The sequence below is a fragment of the Vicugna pacos genome, chromosome 16, assembly GCF_048564905.1.
Source record: "Vicugna pacos chromosome 16, VicPac4, whole genome shotgun sequence".
NCBI classification, from domain to species: domain Eukaryota; kingdom Metazoa; phylum Chordata; class Mammalia; order Artiodactyla; family Camelidae; genus Vicugna; species Vicugna pacos.
The window spans coordinates 47,184,902-47,202,576 of NC_133002.1; the positions used below are offsets into that span (position 1 = coordinate 47,184,902).

Genomic DNA, 17,675 nt, shown 5'->3' on the forward strand with positions numbered 1-17,675 from the left:
GTCACGTCCGGTCCCGGCGGAAGTCCCGCTGGCATACCGGGAAGTAGCTGAAGGCTGGGAGATGGCAGTTCTGGAGGCCCCGCTCCCGGGTAGACCCGACGCCACGATGCCCCCGCGGTAGACCGGACCAGTGTGGCGGGGTTCGGGTCCCGAGGTAAAGAGCGTCAGGGGCTGAACGCGACCTTAGAAGGGAATCTGGGAACTCTGACGGCCTCTATTGCAGACCCTCCCTGACTTTGGGCTGTAAACTGCCTTTGCCGGGGCTGCCCTGGAAGTAGGTCCGGTTGGTGTCCTACCGCTCCTACGGGGAATGGCGCGGGGCGGGATTTTACCCCTCCACCACAACAGCAAGGCAGGTTGTAGCCCAGGACCGGGGGGTTCAAGGGCGCCGATTCTCCTGACATCGTCTTCTTTACACTGCAGCAGGGATGGAAGGGTCTAAGACAACCAGCAGCACCATGCAGGTGAGCTTCGTGTGTCAGCGCTGCAGCCAGCCCCTAAAACTGGACACGAGCTTCAAGATCCTGGACCGTGTCACCATCCAGGAGCTCACAGGTCAGCGAGACACTTGGGGAGAGGATGGTCAAGATCGTTGAAAGTGGGCAGCTTTGGAGATGAAGGTCTTAGGGACTACACATAGCCTGTAAAGACATGCCTAGAAAAGTCGCTTCGTCTCTCTGGCTCCCTGTTTTCTTATTGGGAACATTAAGGAGTTCCGACACTGTGCTTCTGAGAGCTTTCTATAGCAAGGAAAGGAACTTAATTTTTTGCTCCTGCTCTTTCAGAGTAAAGGAGTATGTATATATAATAATAAACGGGACTTGTTGAGGACTTGCCATATACCAGGTGCATTAACTGCATTACTTTGGTTAGTCCCTGCAACAACCACTGTAGAGTAATACAATTATACTCCCCTATGGAGTAGTAGTAAAATTATCATTTTACCCATGAGGAACTGAGGCTCACAGAAGTTAAGTGACTTACCCAGTGGCCAGCAGCTGGTAAGTAGAAGAACAGTATCAAAGTCCTAAGAAATGAGATGAATTTAGGAAAAAAAAAAAAAGGACTAGATAGGCAGTTTAAATAAGCTAATGGGTCTGGAGTCAGCCTGCTTCGATTTAAATCCTGGCTGTCATGTACTAGGTGACTTTTTGCAAGTTACTTTATCTCTCTAAGCCCTGGTTTCTTAGTTTCTTTATCTGTAAAATGTAAAATGACCACAAGGTAGTTGTAAGTATCAAATATGACAAAGACCATAAATACTTAGGAATATGCTGGGGAAATAGCACTCAGTAAATGTTAACTATTATTTTTACTACTCAATCTCTCTTTTTTGAGGGGAATTAACTCTTTAATATATTTTTTAATTTTTATTATGGAAAATTTCAAGCATACAATCAAGAGAATTCCATAATGAACTCCCTTATATCCATCACCCAGCTTCAACAATTAGCCACATTCTTCCATTCTTGTGTTCTCTATACCTCCACTCCCATCTCCACTCAATTATTTTGCTTTTTACTACCCACCCTTTTAAAGGTAAATGTTATGCATTGAAATGTACAAATCCTAGCTATACTTTTTTGACAAATGGGTATACTCATGTAACTCAGATCTACGTTGTGGTGTATGTAGAAGGGTTTCATCTTCCCATAAAGCTCCCTCATGTTCCTTCCCAGTTGTTCTGGGGTATAGGGGATGTTAACTTTTGTTAAACTTCAAAATTTATAACGAATCCCCATGTACTCACCACTGAGCTTCAACAATGATCAATGCATATGTAATCATGTTTCATCTACAGCCCCATCCATTCCCTTCCCATCTTAAATTACTTTGAAACAAATCCCAAACTTAAAAATACTATAAATATTTCAGTAAGTATTTTTGAAAGATTAAGTGTCCTTTTAAAGACATAATCATACCATTATACTGGAAAAAAATGTAACAGTTCCTTAGTCTGATTTATTGAGGGGAAGGGGAAGAAGACAACAGATTTTTTCCTTGTGTAAGTGGTATTTTAAGAAAAAAGTGGAGGTGAGGGTGGTGATGAGAATATTTTTTATTCTTTTCTCATACTTTGCATACCTGCTCCCACTCTGATAAGACTCTTTCTGAAAGACTCACTGTTTTCCTTGCTCTTAGCTCCATTACTTGCCACAGCCCAGGTGAAACCAGGAGAGACCCAGGAGGAAGAGGCTAACTCAGGAGAGGTATGAAAACCCTGAAAGCAAAATGAGTTTCTGCAGGGTACTTGATGCTCCGAGAACCCTCAGACATGTAGGATCTCTGGTTAACAAGAGACATTTTACATGATCAGTTCACTGTGGATGATTGGAGATACAGAAATGCATCTGAGGTCGTGGGGTTACTGAATGAGGCATCCATTCAAAAATGTGGAGAGGCTCTTCTTTATTTGAAGCAGTATTATAAGCCATTGTAGGTGGGAGATGGGACGACCTATATATTCAGGTCATCCTGGGGCATTCTTGGTTTACATCTATTGTTCTAACTAATTATTAATATTCATTTCTCTCTAGTCTGGAAAGTATCTTGGTTTGGACATCACATTGTTTGATTACACTAACTAGAAAGGGTTGTCATTGTTAGAGAGCGTGTCACTTTTTAAACTATGATAACATCAGTGATATTTTCATTGTCAAAGATAGGTGTCATAAGATTTTGATCACATATAAATTATATCAAAGCATTGAAAACATAAATGATTTACTTTGTTCCGTGCCATGGCAAACTTCATTGCAGTCTGCTCTGGCTTTTTCCTTGTGCCGTGATTTAGGGCACTCTCCTCTACCCCAACTGGTAAGTGTTGAGAAAATGCAGATTTAACTATAATAGGGTATAACACAGTTAGGAAATGCTATTCCCCACAACAAATCAAATGGGACCTGGGGTTTGTCTGAACCAGGTGTTCTTTCTTAGTGCATGTATCCAAGGATAGGCTAGATAACACCCATTTCTTAAGTCTGGTTTATCAAGTCTTGTGGTTATCAATCAGCAATAAAGCCAAATAGTTCTGAGGCTGTTGGAGAAATAGACTCCACCTCTAAGCTGCCAGAACTCTAATGCCCTCTTATTTCCTTCCCAGGAGCCATTTATTGAAACTCGCCAGGATGGTGTCTCTCGCAGATTCATCCCCCCAGCCAGGTGCCTACTCCTCCTCAGCCCCCTGTTCCTTGCCAAAGGCCAGTAGAATTTGAATTGAACCCAGAATTGAGACTGGAGCCAGGTGATGGAGATGAGTCATCACCTAGCCTTTTGGCTCTTCCAGAAAGGATGTATCATTCCCTTACACGTGGCCCATCACCTTCCAGTATTGATTTTTTCCTGTAGCTGTTCACACAGTGGGAAGGGACCATAGCTCTCATGATGAAGAAAAGCTGAGAGCATAATTGTCTAATAAAAGGGCTCTTGAAAAGTTTTCAGATAGCTAATGTTATTAAATGTTCAGGTTCTTAGTCTTGATGCATGTGAAGGTTGCTAGCAAGGGGTATAATATTTTTAAATGGTCTTTCCTGATTCTCCTTCCTTTTCTACTATAGACACACATATATCAGTTTTTGATGCCCCCTCTCCCTCCTTAGTCCATCCAGGCCAACCTTCGTGCTGAGTGCCCCTGTGGAAGACCAGCATGGCCTTCCCTTGGGAGAGAGGTACCCTTGGGAGGTCAGTCGGGCTAGAAGTGGGTATACGCCTTGAGGCCCCTCAGCCGGTGCTTGAGAGTCTCTGCCACTGGCATTGCAGTAGGTAGAGGAGGCCTCTCTGCTCCCTCATGTGGCCCGTGGGCGGGGGGCTGTCTGCAGGATGATGTCTACAGAAAGTGCCAACAGCTTCACTCTGATCGGGGAGGCATCTGATGGCGGCACCATGGAGAACCTCAGCCGAAGACTGAAGGCAAGTCAACCTCATTTTGGTGTCAATCAGTGGGCCTACCTGGTAGAGGGGGTGTCTGGGCAGATAGCGTGGGGCAGGCCCTACCCTGACTCTCCCATGCTTCCAGGTCACTGGGGACCTTTTTGACATCATGTCAGGCCAGACAGATGTGGATCACCCACTGTGTGAGGAATGCACAGATACTCTTTTAGACCAGCTGGACACTCAGCTCAACGTCACTGAAAATGAGTGTCAGAACTACAAGTGAGTGCCTTCAGAGCCTGGGCTGGGAAACAGAGATCTGGGTCTAAGAGTTCTCACTACTCTGAGACTGCGTGGCCCTTACCCATGAGCTATGCTCCACTCAGGTCAGTGGAATAACGGTTCCCTCTGGTAAGAATTCTCTGCCTGTGTCCCTGGCAGACGCTGTTTGGAGATGTTAGAGCAAATGAATGAAGATGACAGCGAACAGCTCCAGATGGAGCTAAATGAGCTGGCATTAGAAGAGGAGAGGCTGATCCAAGAGCTGGAAGATGTGGAAAAGAACCGTAAGATAGTGGCAGAAAATCTCGAGAAGGTCCAGGCTGAGGCTGAGAGATTGGATCAGGAGGAAGCTCAGTGAGTGATCACCCTGTTCTTACATCTTCCTGCCCTCAAGGCTTCCGGAAAGGAAATGGCTTTCAGCTGAATGTGTCTGATTAGTTTGTAAACTGCAGTCAGCTGTCATTCAGCGGCATGTCTGCTCTAGATCCTGCATATTGTTCCCAGGCCCTGTTTCTAGAGGTTTGTCAGGAGGCTTACTTTTGGAGGGTCAGGATGATTAAGTGAAAAGAACGCTGGTTAAATAGCTGAGAACCAGGCGCCTAGTCACAGCTCTGTCCTGTATGGAACTAGGCTCATTTGGGTAAGTCAGCCAGTAAACCTAGTCTGCTCCTCTGGAAAGATGAGCATATTGGCTACATTTGTTCTTTCAGCTCATAGATTTTTGTTGGTGCTCTTGACTTGAGAGAGCCCTCTAATGGAGGAGACAGTGTCCACACTAACTAAAGGTGGGAAGTGAAGGACAGAGAAAAAAGTTAATTTTTTTCACAGGATAGTGTCATAAGTTCCATTGAAAATTATGTATACTAACCATTTAAAAGACAGTACAGGGGATGAGGGGGTAGAGGGTATAGCTCAGTGGTAGAATGTGTGCTTAGGATGCACAAGGTCCTGGGTTTATTCCCCAGAACCTCCATTAAAAAACAAATAAACCTACCTCCACCCTTCCTCCACCAAAAAACAAAAAAAACCCAAAAAACAACCAACATAGAGGTGAAATTACAGAAGTTCAGTTATGGCCAGTTCAGGGAAGAAACTATCATTGACTAACTCACCTTGCTTCAGGAAAAGGTCAGAAATCCAAGAAGTGTCTGGTCCTGGTTTGGGAGAGTCCTGTTTTCCTCCCCTTTTTGCATATGGGGATCTGAAATTTGAGACATTTCTGTCCCTCCCAGGCAAAACTGCTAGGGCAAGTATGTTCCTTTGAGTGGAATCTATGCCAAATGTAAAAAGCTGCTGTAACTAGACATGACCATAATCACTAGAATAAATCATTAAGAGGGTTGATGGGAGAGAAATTTTAGCCCCCAGTCTAACATCCTTCAGTGGCCACCTTGGCTGTTCACAGGTATCAAAGGGAATACAGTGAATTTAAACGACAACAGCTGGAACTGGATGATGAGCTGAAGAGTGTAGAAAACCAGATGCGTTATGCCCAGATGCAGCTGGACAAGCTGAAGAAAACCAATGTCTTTAATGCGACCTTCCACATTTGGTAATGAGGGCTAGAGGGTGAGGAACATCTTGCAACACCACATATCTGGGCATTAGCTGTTGATCAGTAGGCCAGAGTGCCCACCTCCCACGAAATAGGATTGTGTTATCTTCACCCTATCTAGGTTTCTTTCATTCCTTCTGATGGCATAGGCACAATCAGGGGATTGGAATTCTAGAGCTTGATAACATCCATTCTTCCAAGGAAAGGGAAAGATAGGAGGCCTCCAGCCACATGAAAATCTGGTCATCTGCCTGGTGTTGATTTCTTACCCCAGAGTCATTTGTTTATTCATGTATTTGACATTTTATCCATTTAAACTGGTATCTGTTGAGCATCTGCTATGTGGTAGGCACTGTGCTGAGCACTAGGAGGGCAACAGCAAGCAGTATGCACTTCTGGTTTCTGTAATCTTGTGGAAGAGACAGATCGGTAACAGGCAGTTATAATACAGTTTGGTGGTGGTAAACCCTGGGTGCTGTGGGAACACATAAGGGCACTTTACCCAATTTGAGGAGGCTGCATGGAATGTTTTCCCTAGAGGAAGTTGATGTTTAAGCTGAGGTGTGGAATATAAGTCTGCAGAGGAGAGAGGTGGTTCCTGGCAGAGACCATCACGTGCAAAGAAACAGAGGAAAGTGGGAATAGTAATCTCCCACTGGACTGAAAGGAGCTTATTGTGACTGGGGATTGAGCATAAAGGAGAGAATGACAGGATATGAAACTGGAGAATTACCAATTCCTTAAGGATCTTGTAGGCCTCATTAAGGGATTTGGACTTTATCCAAAAGGCAGAGGGAGCCCCTGAAGCATTTTAGGCAGAAAAGTGACATAAGTACATTTGCACTTGTGAATGACGGCTTTACCTGCAATGTGAGAAATGACTTGGGGAGGAGGGCAAGATTGTTGGTAAGGGAACTTGTTAGTAGGAATCTAAACAGGAAAAGCTAGAGTGGTAACATTGAGTCTGAAGAGAAGTGGACAGATTTAAGAGGCTTAGGAGTAGAATCGACAGAGCTTGGTGGTTTTCCAGCGGGGAGGGAGGTGGGAGAGAGCGTTCAAGGATGACGCCCAGGTTTCTGCTTTGGCGTCTGAGCAGCAAGGAGAGACATGATGACTCATGTTTTAGACATGTATTTAAAGTACCAAGTAGAGCTTGGCTATATGAATATGGAGATAAGGAGAGAGATTTATAGTAGGTTTGAGGTAAGAGCAGGAAATTTCAAAATTCGCTACGTTTTAAGTTCTCCCTGTATTTTTCCCTGCCCTTCTGTAGGCACAGTGGACAATTTGGCACAATCAATAACTTCAGACTGGGTCGCCTGCCCAGTGTTCCTGTGGAATGGAATGAGATTAATGCTGCTTGGGGCCAGACAGTGTTGCTGCTCCATGCCCTGGCCAATAAGATGGGTCTGAAATTTCAGAGGTAAGAAATGTAGCCCTTTCTTGAGTGTGGTACCTCTTTGATATAATCTGTATCTCTCACCTGGTACTCTTGTCCACTGTGGCAAGAGCCCTTGCTCCCAACGGAGGGGGAGTATTCTGGCTTTGAGGACTGTCTGCTTCTGGTTTCCTCCTTGCCACAGGTGCTTTCCTCCAACAGGCCAGTCCTTGAACTGCGTGACCATAGCAGTGGTCCCCAATCTCCTGTCTCCAGAACCTTAGTGTTCCTAAAGCTATTTTTCAGTTTTTGTTTCTAAATCTAAACCAAAACATATGTTCATCCATAAAAGACCCTCAGATAATTATATAATAAATGTAGTTTGTTAGGTAAACAAAATCTTTTAAACGTGGAGCCTGTGGAGAGGTGAGAGAGAGGAGTGGGAATAATAAAAGAGGCCATTGGGTGGCAGAAGACTGAAAATCACTGGGTTATAATATCCTAGTAATCACTTTAGGAGGAGTCCTATATCCATCTCTGTCTGCATCTCTATTTTAGGTATCGACTTGTCCCCTATGGAAACCATTCATATCTGGAGTCTCTGACAGACAAATCTAAGGTACTCTAGGAAGCCCCATTTTCACTGGAATATAGAATCCTTGTACCTCCTGGCAAAAAGATTTACTTTTGATAATGGCATTAATTAATTTCTTTCTTAGACTGAGATCTCATGACAGGCCAATGTCTTGTTCAATGTCTTGTCTAGTTCAGTATTAGCTCTTTGGCGCCTGTAGAGAAAGTTTAAGTTTTTACAGTTTGTTGAGAAGGAATATGGGCAGATCAGAGGGGAATGTGTGTAACAGGATGGGGAAGGCATCACAGTGCAGTAGATGTTTAATACATTTCCACTGATGGTGAAACAGTTCTGGGTGCATTGTTATTTGCCCAGGGTTACTGTTGCCTGTGGAATACAGACAGCATGGCTTGAAAGATTGATAGGACTGGGAACAACCTCTGGTAGCCTTTGCTGGAGCCACATCCATAGCCAGTTCTCTCTTCTCTGGCAGGAGCTGCCGTTATACTGTTCTGGGGGGCTGCGGTTTTTCTGGGACAACAAGTTTGACCATGCAATGGTGGCTTTCCTGGACTGTGTGCAGCAGTTCAAAGAAGAGGTTGAGAAAGGCGAGACACGTTTTTGTCTTCCTTACAGGTCAGTATCCCCAAATGCTAATGAGCCTAGAGTAGGACCAAGTCGAGCAGAATTGAAGGGACAGTAAAAATGGAGGCAAGATGAGTATACATGGTGGGAAAGCAGAAAATGGAATAAAATCACATGAGACTGATGGGCAAAGACTGAGCCAATACTGCAAGCAGGATAGAATGTGACCACGTGGTCCCTGGAGGAAAAAGAATGTTGACTTAGATGGTGTGGGGGATTTTCTTGGCACAGAGCTCAAGCCTGCTCTCCAATTTCAGGAAGGCTTTTTCCCTTACGCCCTTGGAAATATACAGGAAGGCTTCCTTTGGTCAAATTTTATAGGAGTGATAGATGGAGAACTTAATTCAAGAGAGTAAGGCTGAGCTGCTTCTGTCACCCCAAAACAAAGCATTTCTTCTCTTCTGCCTCCCTTCTCTCCCCATCAGTTGAGGAGTGCCTAGGAAAACAGTGAGGAGAACTGTAACCCTCGGTTACCCTCTGTTACAGGCATCTCATCTGTTTGGGTGTGTGTCCTGTCCCTGTACTCCACAATGACAATGAGGCTCTTGTGACAGCCTTCTTGATTTGAGGCTTTCAAGTAAATCCAAAATACACTACCGTTTCTTGCCAAGAGTTTTCTAATAGATAAGATGACGTGAATGGTCCCATGATCAAGTCCCTGCCCTTTTGCCTGAACTGACTTAACTCAGATCTCAGTTACTAATGAGCTCTGCTGTGTCCATCTGCAGGATGGATGTGGAGAAAGGCAAGATTGAAGACACGGGAGGCAGTGGTGGCTCCTATTCCATCAAGACCCAGTTTAACTCTGAGGAACAGTGGACAAAAGCTCTCAAGTTCATGCTGACGAATCTGAAGTGGGGTCTTGCTTGGGTATCCTCGCAGTTTTATAACAAATGACTGACTTTCTTTTTTCCTGAGGGGGCTGTTTGCCTTAAGGCTTTATTTTGTTTTGTTTGCAAAAAAAAAAAAGTTTTAAATTAAATTCGGGTACTATTAAGCAGCACATGTTTACAATACCAAAAAAGAAAAAAATCCACAAAAGCCACTTTATTTTAAAATATCATATGACATATAGTGTCCAGAGCTACAACATGCCATGTATAGCGACCAGCCTTTGTCATAGTTTTGACTATTAACCCAATGCCTTCCTTTCCTTCTGTCCCCTCAAAACAACTAATTTAAGTTTGCTTTTTTTAAAAAACTGAGTTGAATTGAGATTGATGTGTTTTCACTGGATTTTATCTCTCAACTTCCTGCACTTACAATATGAAATAGAAACTTTTGTCTCCACTGAGACAACGAGACGTGTGAGATGCAGTTGGATAACGTGGAAAAATGATATATAAGCTTTGGTCACCTTGTGATGTGATCAGAAGCTTGAAGTTTAACACTTCTCACTCGGTTCTAGTACTGAATGCCTACTCTGCTCTGTGTTAGAGATATGAAACGGTGTTTGATACTGTTTGAGACATTATGGAGAGATTTAATTATTTGTAATAAAAGATTTACTGAAGTCTGATAACTGCCTGGAGGTGCACTGTTGGGTTTTTCTTTAACTAAAATAGAGTACTTTGTATTCTGAGAGAATTGAGTTCAAGTGCAGGTATGTGGAAAGTCTGCTGAAACATGTTTAGAGATGGGCTTTTGTTTTTTTAAGACTCTAATGGAAAAATAGACAGCTGTAGAGAAAGCCCTATTTGTGTAGATCTCAGTAAAAGAACAGAAATGTTAAACTAACTTTAAGGGAAAATAACGGCTACCTCCTTGATGCTCAGTCAGCGTCACTCAGATGGTCTCAGTTTTTGAGCCCCTGGTTTATACTAAATTCCATTTCTGATGTTCTCTCGTAATGAACAGTTAAAGAAAAGCCATAAATATCTTGTTAAGCAAAAATAAACTAATTTCACTGATATTCTATCTCCTCCCAGCTCTTTGACATGTTTCAGTCTGATATGACAAGAAGGGCAGGCTTGTCCACCTTAACTCTTTCTCTGATACAGAAGACTAAGCATGCAGTTGGAATATACAACATAGCTCAAAATATACTTGAAGCTTTTGTACCCTGAGTATGAAGGTAAACAAAGGGAGGTTTGGGTGCAGTGACGGAAGGCTGTTCATACTTGGATTGCACCTGGCTCATGTGTTGGAGGAAGTTGCAGCCCTCAGAGCTCGGGCCCCCAGGTGGGGAGGAGTACGCTGCTGTTGGCCTGGAGTGTTGGCTCCCACGCTGTGAGTCAGGATTGCGTAAGAGAACTCAGCAATGCTTTCCACAGCAATGCCAGTGATGCTCTGCAAATGCCCCACAACCTTCAGAAATAGAGACAGATTTCTTATTACTGAATAAACATGTGTTAGCGTACAAATAGACACAGACAGCCCCGGGGCTGTTCTCTCAAGCCAAATGTAAATTTTTTCATTTCTCTGAATTTAGAGAGAAGATTAAATCGAGATCCCAGTGTTTGCCAATGGCCAGATTACACTAGGATACCTTTGCCCTGATAGTGTCAGCATGGAAAGTTTCTGCTAGACGTTTCCCTCTGCTGGAGATAAGTTTTATGAAATATGAGAGGGATATTTGGGTCTTGACATTTTCTCTATATGGGAGGATATACTTATTGGACTTTTAACATTAGCAGATTATCATCATCAAGGGAAATGAACAAGCTGAACTTGGGCCTCCATTTCCAATTTCATAAGGGGAAAACTGGAGAACATTATCCAGTCCTATCCTAGTTTTTTTCACTCCCAAATCCTAATCATTTGTTCTAATCCTAGGTCTTGGCACTTCTATAACTTGTATTCTGTTTTCCTTTAATTGATGGAAGAATGCTTTCTATTAAATGAATTCTGGTCCTGCTGGACCTGAATGCTGGTCCTGCTCAGTGGTGCGTACCTGGCTCCAACACTCATGGTTTTGGATGAAAGCACTTGCTGCAATGATTCCTACTGCCAACAGCATGAAGTCTTCCTTCACTGAAACAAACTTTTCCCTGAGTGATTAAAACCATATTAATTTTGGAACTAGAATGAAACTTGATCTTCTAAATCCTAGAGTCATGGAACTTCAACTTTGAGTTGTTTATGTTGATCATCGTGGATTTTTTTAGACTTGGAGGGAAATGGTCAAGTAATAACTAATTGACCCCCTCTCCCAACCTCCCCCAACTCAACTGGGATTAAAATTTGAGCCTCCTGTCTGAATGGTGTATGAGCCTTTTGTTGTTCCGTCTCCCTAACAAATGTAACCATGAGGCTTTTTACTAGTCTGACTTCACAGAAATCAAATACTTTAGTCCAAGTTGCAACCTTGTTGACTGGGCTTTTTTTCCTAAGTGACTATAAAAGCAGTTCAGTAATCTCAAATTATAAGCAGCTATAAAAGAAGAACTAGGAAAGAAAGGATGTTAATTACTTGAAGTCATTTAAATTTAAAAGTAAAAGCCTTTAGGGTTTTGCTGATTGGGTTCAGTCATCTGCATCCAAGCAACAGATTGGAAGTTAATTAGAACTAGGTAATTCATGCAGATTATCTGTGGACTGGGTGCCTTGCTAGGTAAATTCCATTCCCCAAGTTCTTTTGGTATGTTCCTGACTCCCTGTTACTGGAAAGACCTTATACTAAAGGAGTTGCCTTACCCTTGCAGCTGACTGGGAGTGGAGTTCTCAATTGAAGCCCTCAGCAAGCTCTCATATACGGGTTCATGGAGAAGATACACTAGGTCGAGCAGGGTCAGGCAGGTTGCATGCAGCCGTGTGACTGGAACCAAACAGCCATTGTATCCTAAATGGAGTATGTGCATGGTAAAGAGCATTATGTGCATCTCTGATCAAAATCACAGTTGTCCTGTGACACAAAGCTGTTGAGCTGCTAATGTGCTTCCTGGTTGCTATGTTCTACTGTAAGAAACGTCTTTCACTGGAGGTCAGTTTTAAAGGACAAAGGGAGAGGTAGAGAAACCTCCATCTACAGTATTTATACAATTAGAGCGTATTTGTTTGTTACCCTTTATGCCTCTCTATAAAATCAACTCTTTGATCATGTGATAAGAGACTGTTTAATGAGCCCAAATAAAACCCAGGTGCTGAGACCTGTGTTTCTTTCCCTGAGAAATACTAGAAGGAACTACTTTCCTCAATCATTGCCAGCTTCCTGCTGTCCCTCGTTGGCAGGTTCTGCCCACTGCCCTCAAATCCCTGGGCATTTTCTTACTGTTTTATATGGAAGACTCCAACCCATATGCCTGACACATTTGATCAAGTACCTAAAACCTCCAGAAGCATCTCCACATATGCCAGGGGAGTAGGCAGATTGATTTGGAAGTTCAGGGACTTCAAGACATCAAGCTCTGACTCCAGCAGTTCTTCTTTGGTGTGTAGATACCCCAGAGCCTGGAGGAAATTCAGGACTGTAACGTTGCTGATTATCTGAGCAAAGGAAACCAACATAGAATGAAAGGGAGAACAGAGTGTCAGAATAGAGGTCATACATCTTGGCATAGTATACAAAGCCCTTCACAATCTAGCCCATGCCTTTATCTCGCCTTCTCTCTTGGTAACTCTCTGTTATACCCTCCACTTGTCCTATAGAATTACTTGCAGTTCCCAAACCCGCATGCTGTTTCCTGTACCTGAATCTCCCTCCCCTTCCCCCAACACCTCCCTCTGCTTTCCTTACCTCTTCTCCCCCTTCCCTAAGGATTCACCCATCTCCCCTTCAAGAAGTCATTTTCTCTACATACGCTTCCTTGCCTCCCAAGGCTCATGAGGTACATTCATAACCCTCTATATTTACACTAATCAGAGCACTTTCTGACATTATTCACCTGTGTCTTCTTCCATTAGATAATAAATTCCTTGAGAGCACAGACAATATTTTTACTCTTGTAACCATGGCACCTAGTGCAACATCTGGCCATAGAAGACAATAAATATTTGTTGAGTCAATGATACTTTACTATACAGACATTGCATAGTCATGTGGAAACATTTTATCCTTTATAAATGTAATAGTTTTCCTTTAATACTGATAGCTATGTTGGCAATTCAGGCACCTTCTGTAAACTGTCCTTGGGTCCAAGGGGAGAAAAGGTGACCCGTATGGATGATGGCATCTGTCCAGCAATTAATTATACTTAGGGAACAGAACTTCAGGCTATTTAATAACTGCCTGTGTGTGACTGTGTGTGTGTGTGTGTGTGTGTGTGTGTGTGTGTGTGTGTGTGCATAGGAGGTATGCTTAGGAAGCACAATTACACTCTGGAACTTCCGCATGAGTATTCTCACCTAGCCTAGGTTTCTCATAGCCATCTTTGGATGAGCTGGTTTCTTTCTAACACTCAGATGCCCATGAGTGACCCCACTCCTTACTTTGTAGTGGAAGGAAAGTTTGCTCGCCAGCTGAACACATGACACAAGACGCAGGATAAACTTGTTGAAAAGCTGCTCTTTCAGGGCCCTCCAGTTCTGAGGCTCTGTCTTATCTCTCAGCTGGATTGCAGCTTGCCTGCAAATGTTCTCTGCCTGCTTAACCATAAACCTATAAAAAAGGGAAAGGGGAGAGGAAACAATCCACACTCACTCAAACTAAAGGGAGTTTGTGCTTCAAAGTATGCTACATCTTATCCTCTCCAATGTTAATAGCTCGCTTAAAAAATTTACATTTGCAAATAAAAGAGGGTGCAAACCAGGTCTCATGGTAAGAGGCAACTAGTTTATATATTTTTAAGATTACATTAGCCATTCTGAGAGGTACCCTTCACAAAGGCCGTATGTTCAGGGCTTTACCTTTCTAGGATTTCTACAGCCTGGTAGCCCACAGATTTCTCCAGACACCATTGTTCAGACAGGAGAAAAACAAACTCTGCCAAAATAGGAAAGAAGAGCCTAATTCACAAGGTGCAACCAAAACCACTCTGTGAAGTCTTGGCATTGTGTAAAAGCCATGATGGGGCCAAGGGAAAAGGGTCAGGAGGTGAGAAAGATGAAACTGAAACAACTCTAAGTCTGCTCTTCCCTTCACTGCCCATAGGCAGATGAGAGGCCTGAAAAGGAGGCTGGCTGAATGCAAAGACAAAGGCTTACTAAGCCCCCTCAGTGTCCCTTGAGCCTTCCTGTGGGTCTCAGCTGATAAAAGACTTGGCCAGCTGCATGTAAACATATCAGCTGGTCTAGCTGGCCTCTACACCATGCTGGGAACCCCCAGCTTCAAGGAAGATTTTTGGTTGGATAAAAATCCTAACCCCTATATTCTGTTTTCAGTGGATTGTTGACAGGAACAGAAAGGTCCCTCCTGGAACTTCGATAGTCTTTATAACACTGTTTGTTTAGTTACCACCCTCTGGAGAACTCCCATTGCTTTCCAAACACGATTCACCTTACAGCTGGACACCACCTCTCCGCCACCAGTTTGTTTGGTAAATCTATGGTAGCTGAGCCTCTCCCCAGGAGCAAGTTCATTACTGTGAAGTGGCTTGTTTAGAAAAAACATCCCTTAAGTCAGGGAACAGAGACCAACTTGGGCAGCAGGGGAGGGGAAACCACTGGTCAGGTGGGAAGGGTAAGATGCCTTGGCAAGATTTTAGGCTGCCTGTGTTTCTCTTTGAAAGAACAGCCCCAGATAGAATTCTATTTAGTTAGCAATATCATTAGGGGGTGGAAACAAGGATAAATGTTAGTTCTCAAAGCTCCTACAGAACTAGGAACTTTAAGCTTTAATCCACAAAGAACTACATATAGCCGAATTACCATGTATCTTCAGAGAAAATCTGACTTGGGGAAAAAAACTACCTGCAAAATTTAAGCAAGCACCCGACAGTTTAACAATCTACTCGACACACATTACATGTAGATACAAAACCTTATCGTTACAGAGGCTGAAGTTATGCTAGCAGTGTCCAGTGAAGAAGATAGTTTTTAAGCAATTAAGCAAAGTATCCTAGAACACATAATTGTTTGTTATTAGCCAGTATTGTTTGCTGGAGTTTAGGTTTTGTTTCTTTGTTTCATTTGTGTGTTTGGTTTGATTTTGCTTTTGATCTGAATTATCTGGGCAATTATTTCTATTTTCCATTTTAAATTGCCAACGTTTCAGTTAGGTGGAATGGATGAGGGTTACACTTCTCTCTTACTGTTGGCTCCACCTCCTATACTTACAAATATATTCAGATCTATTAACTAAAAGATTCTCCTCTATTCTCTTATGCTAGGGCTCTATCTCTCCAGCTTTCCATCTATTAAATTTCTTGAAAGCCTAGCTTACACCCGCTGCTTCCACTTCATCAGTCACTCCCTAATGTTCTGCAGTTTGGCTTCTACTTTTCCCAACTTGCTGAAATGATCGTCTCAAAGGTCAGAAAATACATCAAAATTGTTAAATATCATGGCACTTTTGCAAGCCTCATTCCTGTTGTTCATATCCCTGAAGCATCTGAAACTGCTGGCCAGTCATCTTCATGAAACTCTCCTCTTGGCTTTCAAAGTTCTATTCCTATCTCCCCAACCATTCCATTTATTTCCTTCATGACTCTTCTTCTTACTCTGCTTTCCTGAACACAAAATGTTTCCCAAGGAACTGTACCTGACCTGTTTCTCTTCTCTCCCTCTAAGAGCTCATCCTCTGCCACAGTTTCAACAGTATCATGATGGAGACAACTCCCAAACCCTTATCTCTAGTTCTGACCTCTCTTCTGATTTACTTTTTAAACAGACTTCTAGAAACGTACCTTCCTCTTAATGTTCTACAAGCACCCGAAACTCAGTAGATCCAAAACCAAAGCTATTTTCTTTCCCAAACAAGTCATTTTTCCTCCTGTTTTATTTTTTTTAATGTATGTCTCTGTTTCTCCTTATGGCGCCACTATATTCCTAGACTCAACCTTTGGCAGTCATCTTTGCCTTCTTCACTTCTTAAATTCATCCATTGCAGAACCCTAGATTTTACTTCTGAAATGTTTTGAATCCATCCTCCCATGTCATTCTCTCTGCCCTATCACCTGAACTACTGACAAAGACTCCATCGGTCTTCCTATCTCCCATCTCTCTTTACTCCAATCCATCCTTTACATCATAGCCAATTTTTTTTTTTTTTTTGGTGAGGGGAGGTAAATAGATTTATTTATTTATTTGTTTTTAATGGAGATACTGCTGATTGAACCCAGGACCTCGTGCATGCTAAGCATACACTCGAGCACTTGAGCTATATACCCTCCCCCAGCCAAAATACTTTTTCTAAGGCAAAGGTTACAGCTATATCACTCCCATATGAAGAACCTTCAATGCCTTCTTGTTTTTCTATTATCCTGGCATTCAAAGTTCCACATGGAATTTCTCCAAACTACCTTTCTGGTACTTTCAACTACTCTGCCACATACTCGAGCCAACCTGGATGACATGGTATCCACATTCACCTGAAGTGTCTCTATTCTGATGGCTTGACTCATGTTATCCCCTTTTAGTAGAAACACGGTCCCTGTCTACCACCTTCAACTAAAATGTCATCCTTCCTTCAAGGTCTACCTCAAGTACCAAGATGCCTGGAGGACTCCTTTAATTCATCCTACCCCCACCTCTCTCTTCACTCCTTTCTATTCCCATAAAAGCTTATTTTATCTGGTATGTCACTTAAATAACTATACTTGTATCCAGTCATTTGTGGATTTGTCCTAATATCCTCCAAAGATTATATACATGGTTTGAAAGTGGAGACTAGATTTTCTTCCATCTTTCTATCCCAGGAAGCAGGAAGAATAACGTATTGAAATCAAGGGTAGGGTGCTGGCAAGTCTTGCTCATCATTGTACCCCTAGCACCTAGCATACAGTAGGTACTAACGAAACTTATTTGAAAGAATAAAGTACACTGAATCTCAAAGTCGGCGCCTCAAAGACAGATGCCCCAGTCTCCCATAAACCCAGCTCCCTGGCCTGTGTCCCCACCCACGATCCGGGTCTCCCTGAAGCTGCCCATCCGGCTCGCAGCCTCCTGCACGGCCTGTTCATTCTGCTGGGCCAAGTGGAGCAGAGCGTCTTCGATTGTCTCTGTGGCAACAGCTCCAAACTGAAAGTCACTGTGAGAAGCCAACCTTGGCCTCACAGGTCGGTCCATTTTCAGAACGCTTTTTGGGGACCCGGACGGCTCACTGAACCCATAAACCGACCCCCTTAGTTTCTCTTCAGACTGCCACACCCTGGATTCTCCGTCCTTCCGTATGCTGGTTCTCGCCTCAAGTCTGAGGAAAACCCAATTAACTACCACAACCTCCAGCCTTCCGCAGCCTTTTACCGCCCCAACGGCCACCAACCCCTCAGCCAATCAGAAAGCACGGCCTCTTCCTGCCTGCCCCGCCCTTCCCCTACGGCCAGGAGTCACACACT

At 43.2% G+C, this 17,675-nt stretch overlaps 2 protein-coding genes across 14 annotated transcripts; one reads left to right on the top strand and one right to left on the bottom strand.

The window, feature by feature from the left end:
- BECN1 (beclin 1) lies at nt 1-9,826 on the top strand. Of its 5 annotated transcripts, none has more exons than XM_015235154.3 (13): nt 1-154; nt 424-555; nt 2,143-2,210; nt 3,104-3,162; nt 3,600-3,668; nt 3,819-3,909; nt 4,016-4,152; nt 4,312-4,506; nt 5,558-5,704; nt 6,981-7,130; nt 7,644-7,704; nt 8,153-8,295; nt 9,033-9,826. In XM_015235154.3, the coding sequence occupies exons 2-13, from the start codon at nt 429-431 to the stop codon at nt 9,199-9,201; spliced, it is 1,416 nt and encodes a 471-aa protein (XP_015090640.1). In that variant the 5' UTR covers nt 1-154; nt 424-428; the 3' UTR covers nt 9,202-9,826. The 5 variants fall into 5 exon arrangements, with proteins under 5 accessions (XP_015090640.1, XP_015090644.1, XP_015090642.1 ...); XM_015235155.3 differs by having other exon boundaries at nt 21-154; nt 427-555; XM_015235158.3 differs by lacking the exon at nt 5,558-5,704.
- CNTD1 (cyclin N-terminal domain containing 1) lies at nt 9,337-17,655 on the bottom strand. 9 transcript variants are annotated; one of them, XM_006199207.3, is made up of 7 exons: nt 17,238-17,655; nt 14,089-14,164; nt 13,672-13,840; nt 12,567-12,729; nt 11,941-12,085; nt 11,198-11,294; nt 9,337-10,611 (listed from the first exon to the last, which is right to left on the bottom strand). In XM_006199207.3, the coding sequence occupies exons 1-7, from the start codon at nt 17,404-17,406 to the stop codon at nt 10,441-10,443; spliced, it is 990 nt and encodes a 329-aa protein (XP_006199269.1). In that variant the 5' UTR covers nt 17,407-17,655; the 3' UTR covers nt 9,337-10,440. The 9 variants fall into 9 exon arrangements, with proteins under 9 accessions (XP_006199269.1, XP_072795391.1, XP_072795390.1 ...); XM_072939290.1 differs by having other exon boundaries at nt 17,488-17,575; XM_072939289.1 differs by having other exon boundaries at nt 17,459-17,568.
- Nucleotides 17,656-17,675: the final 20 nt, after the last annotated feature.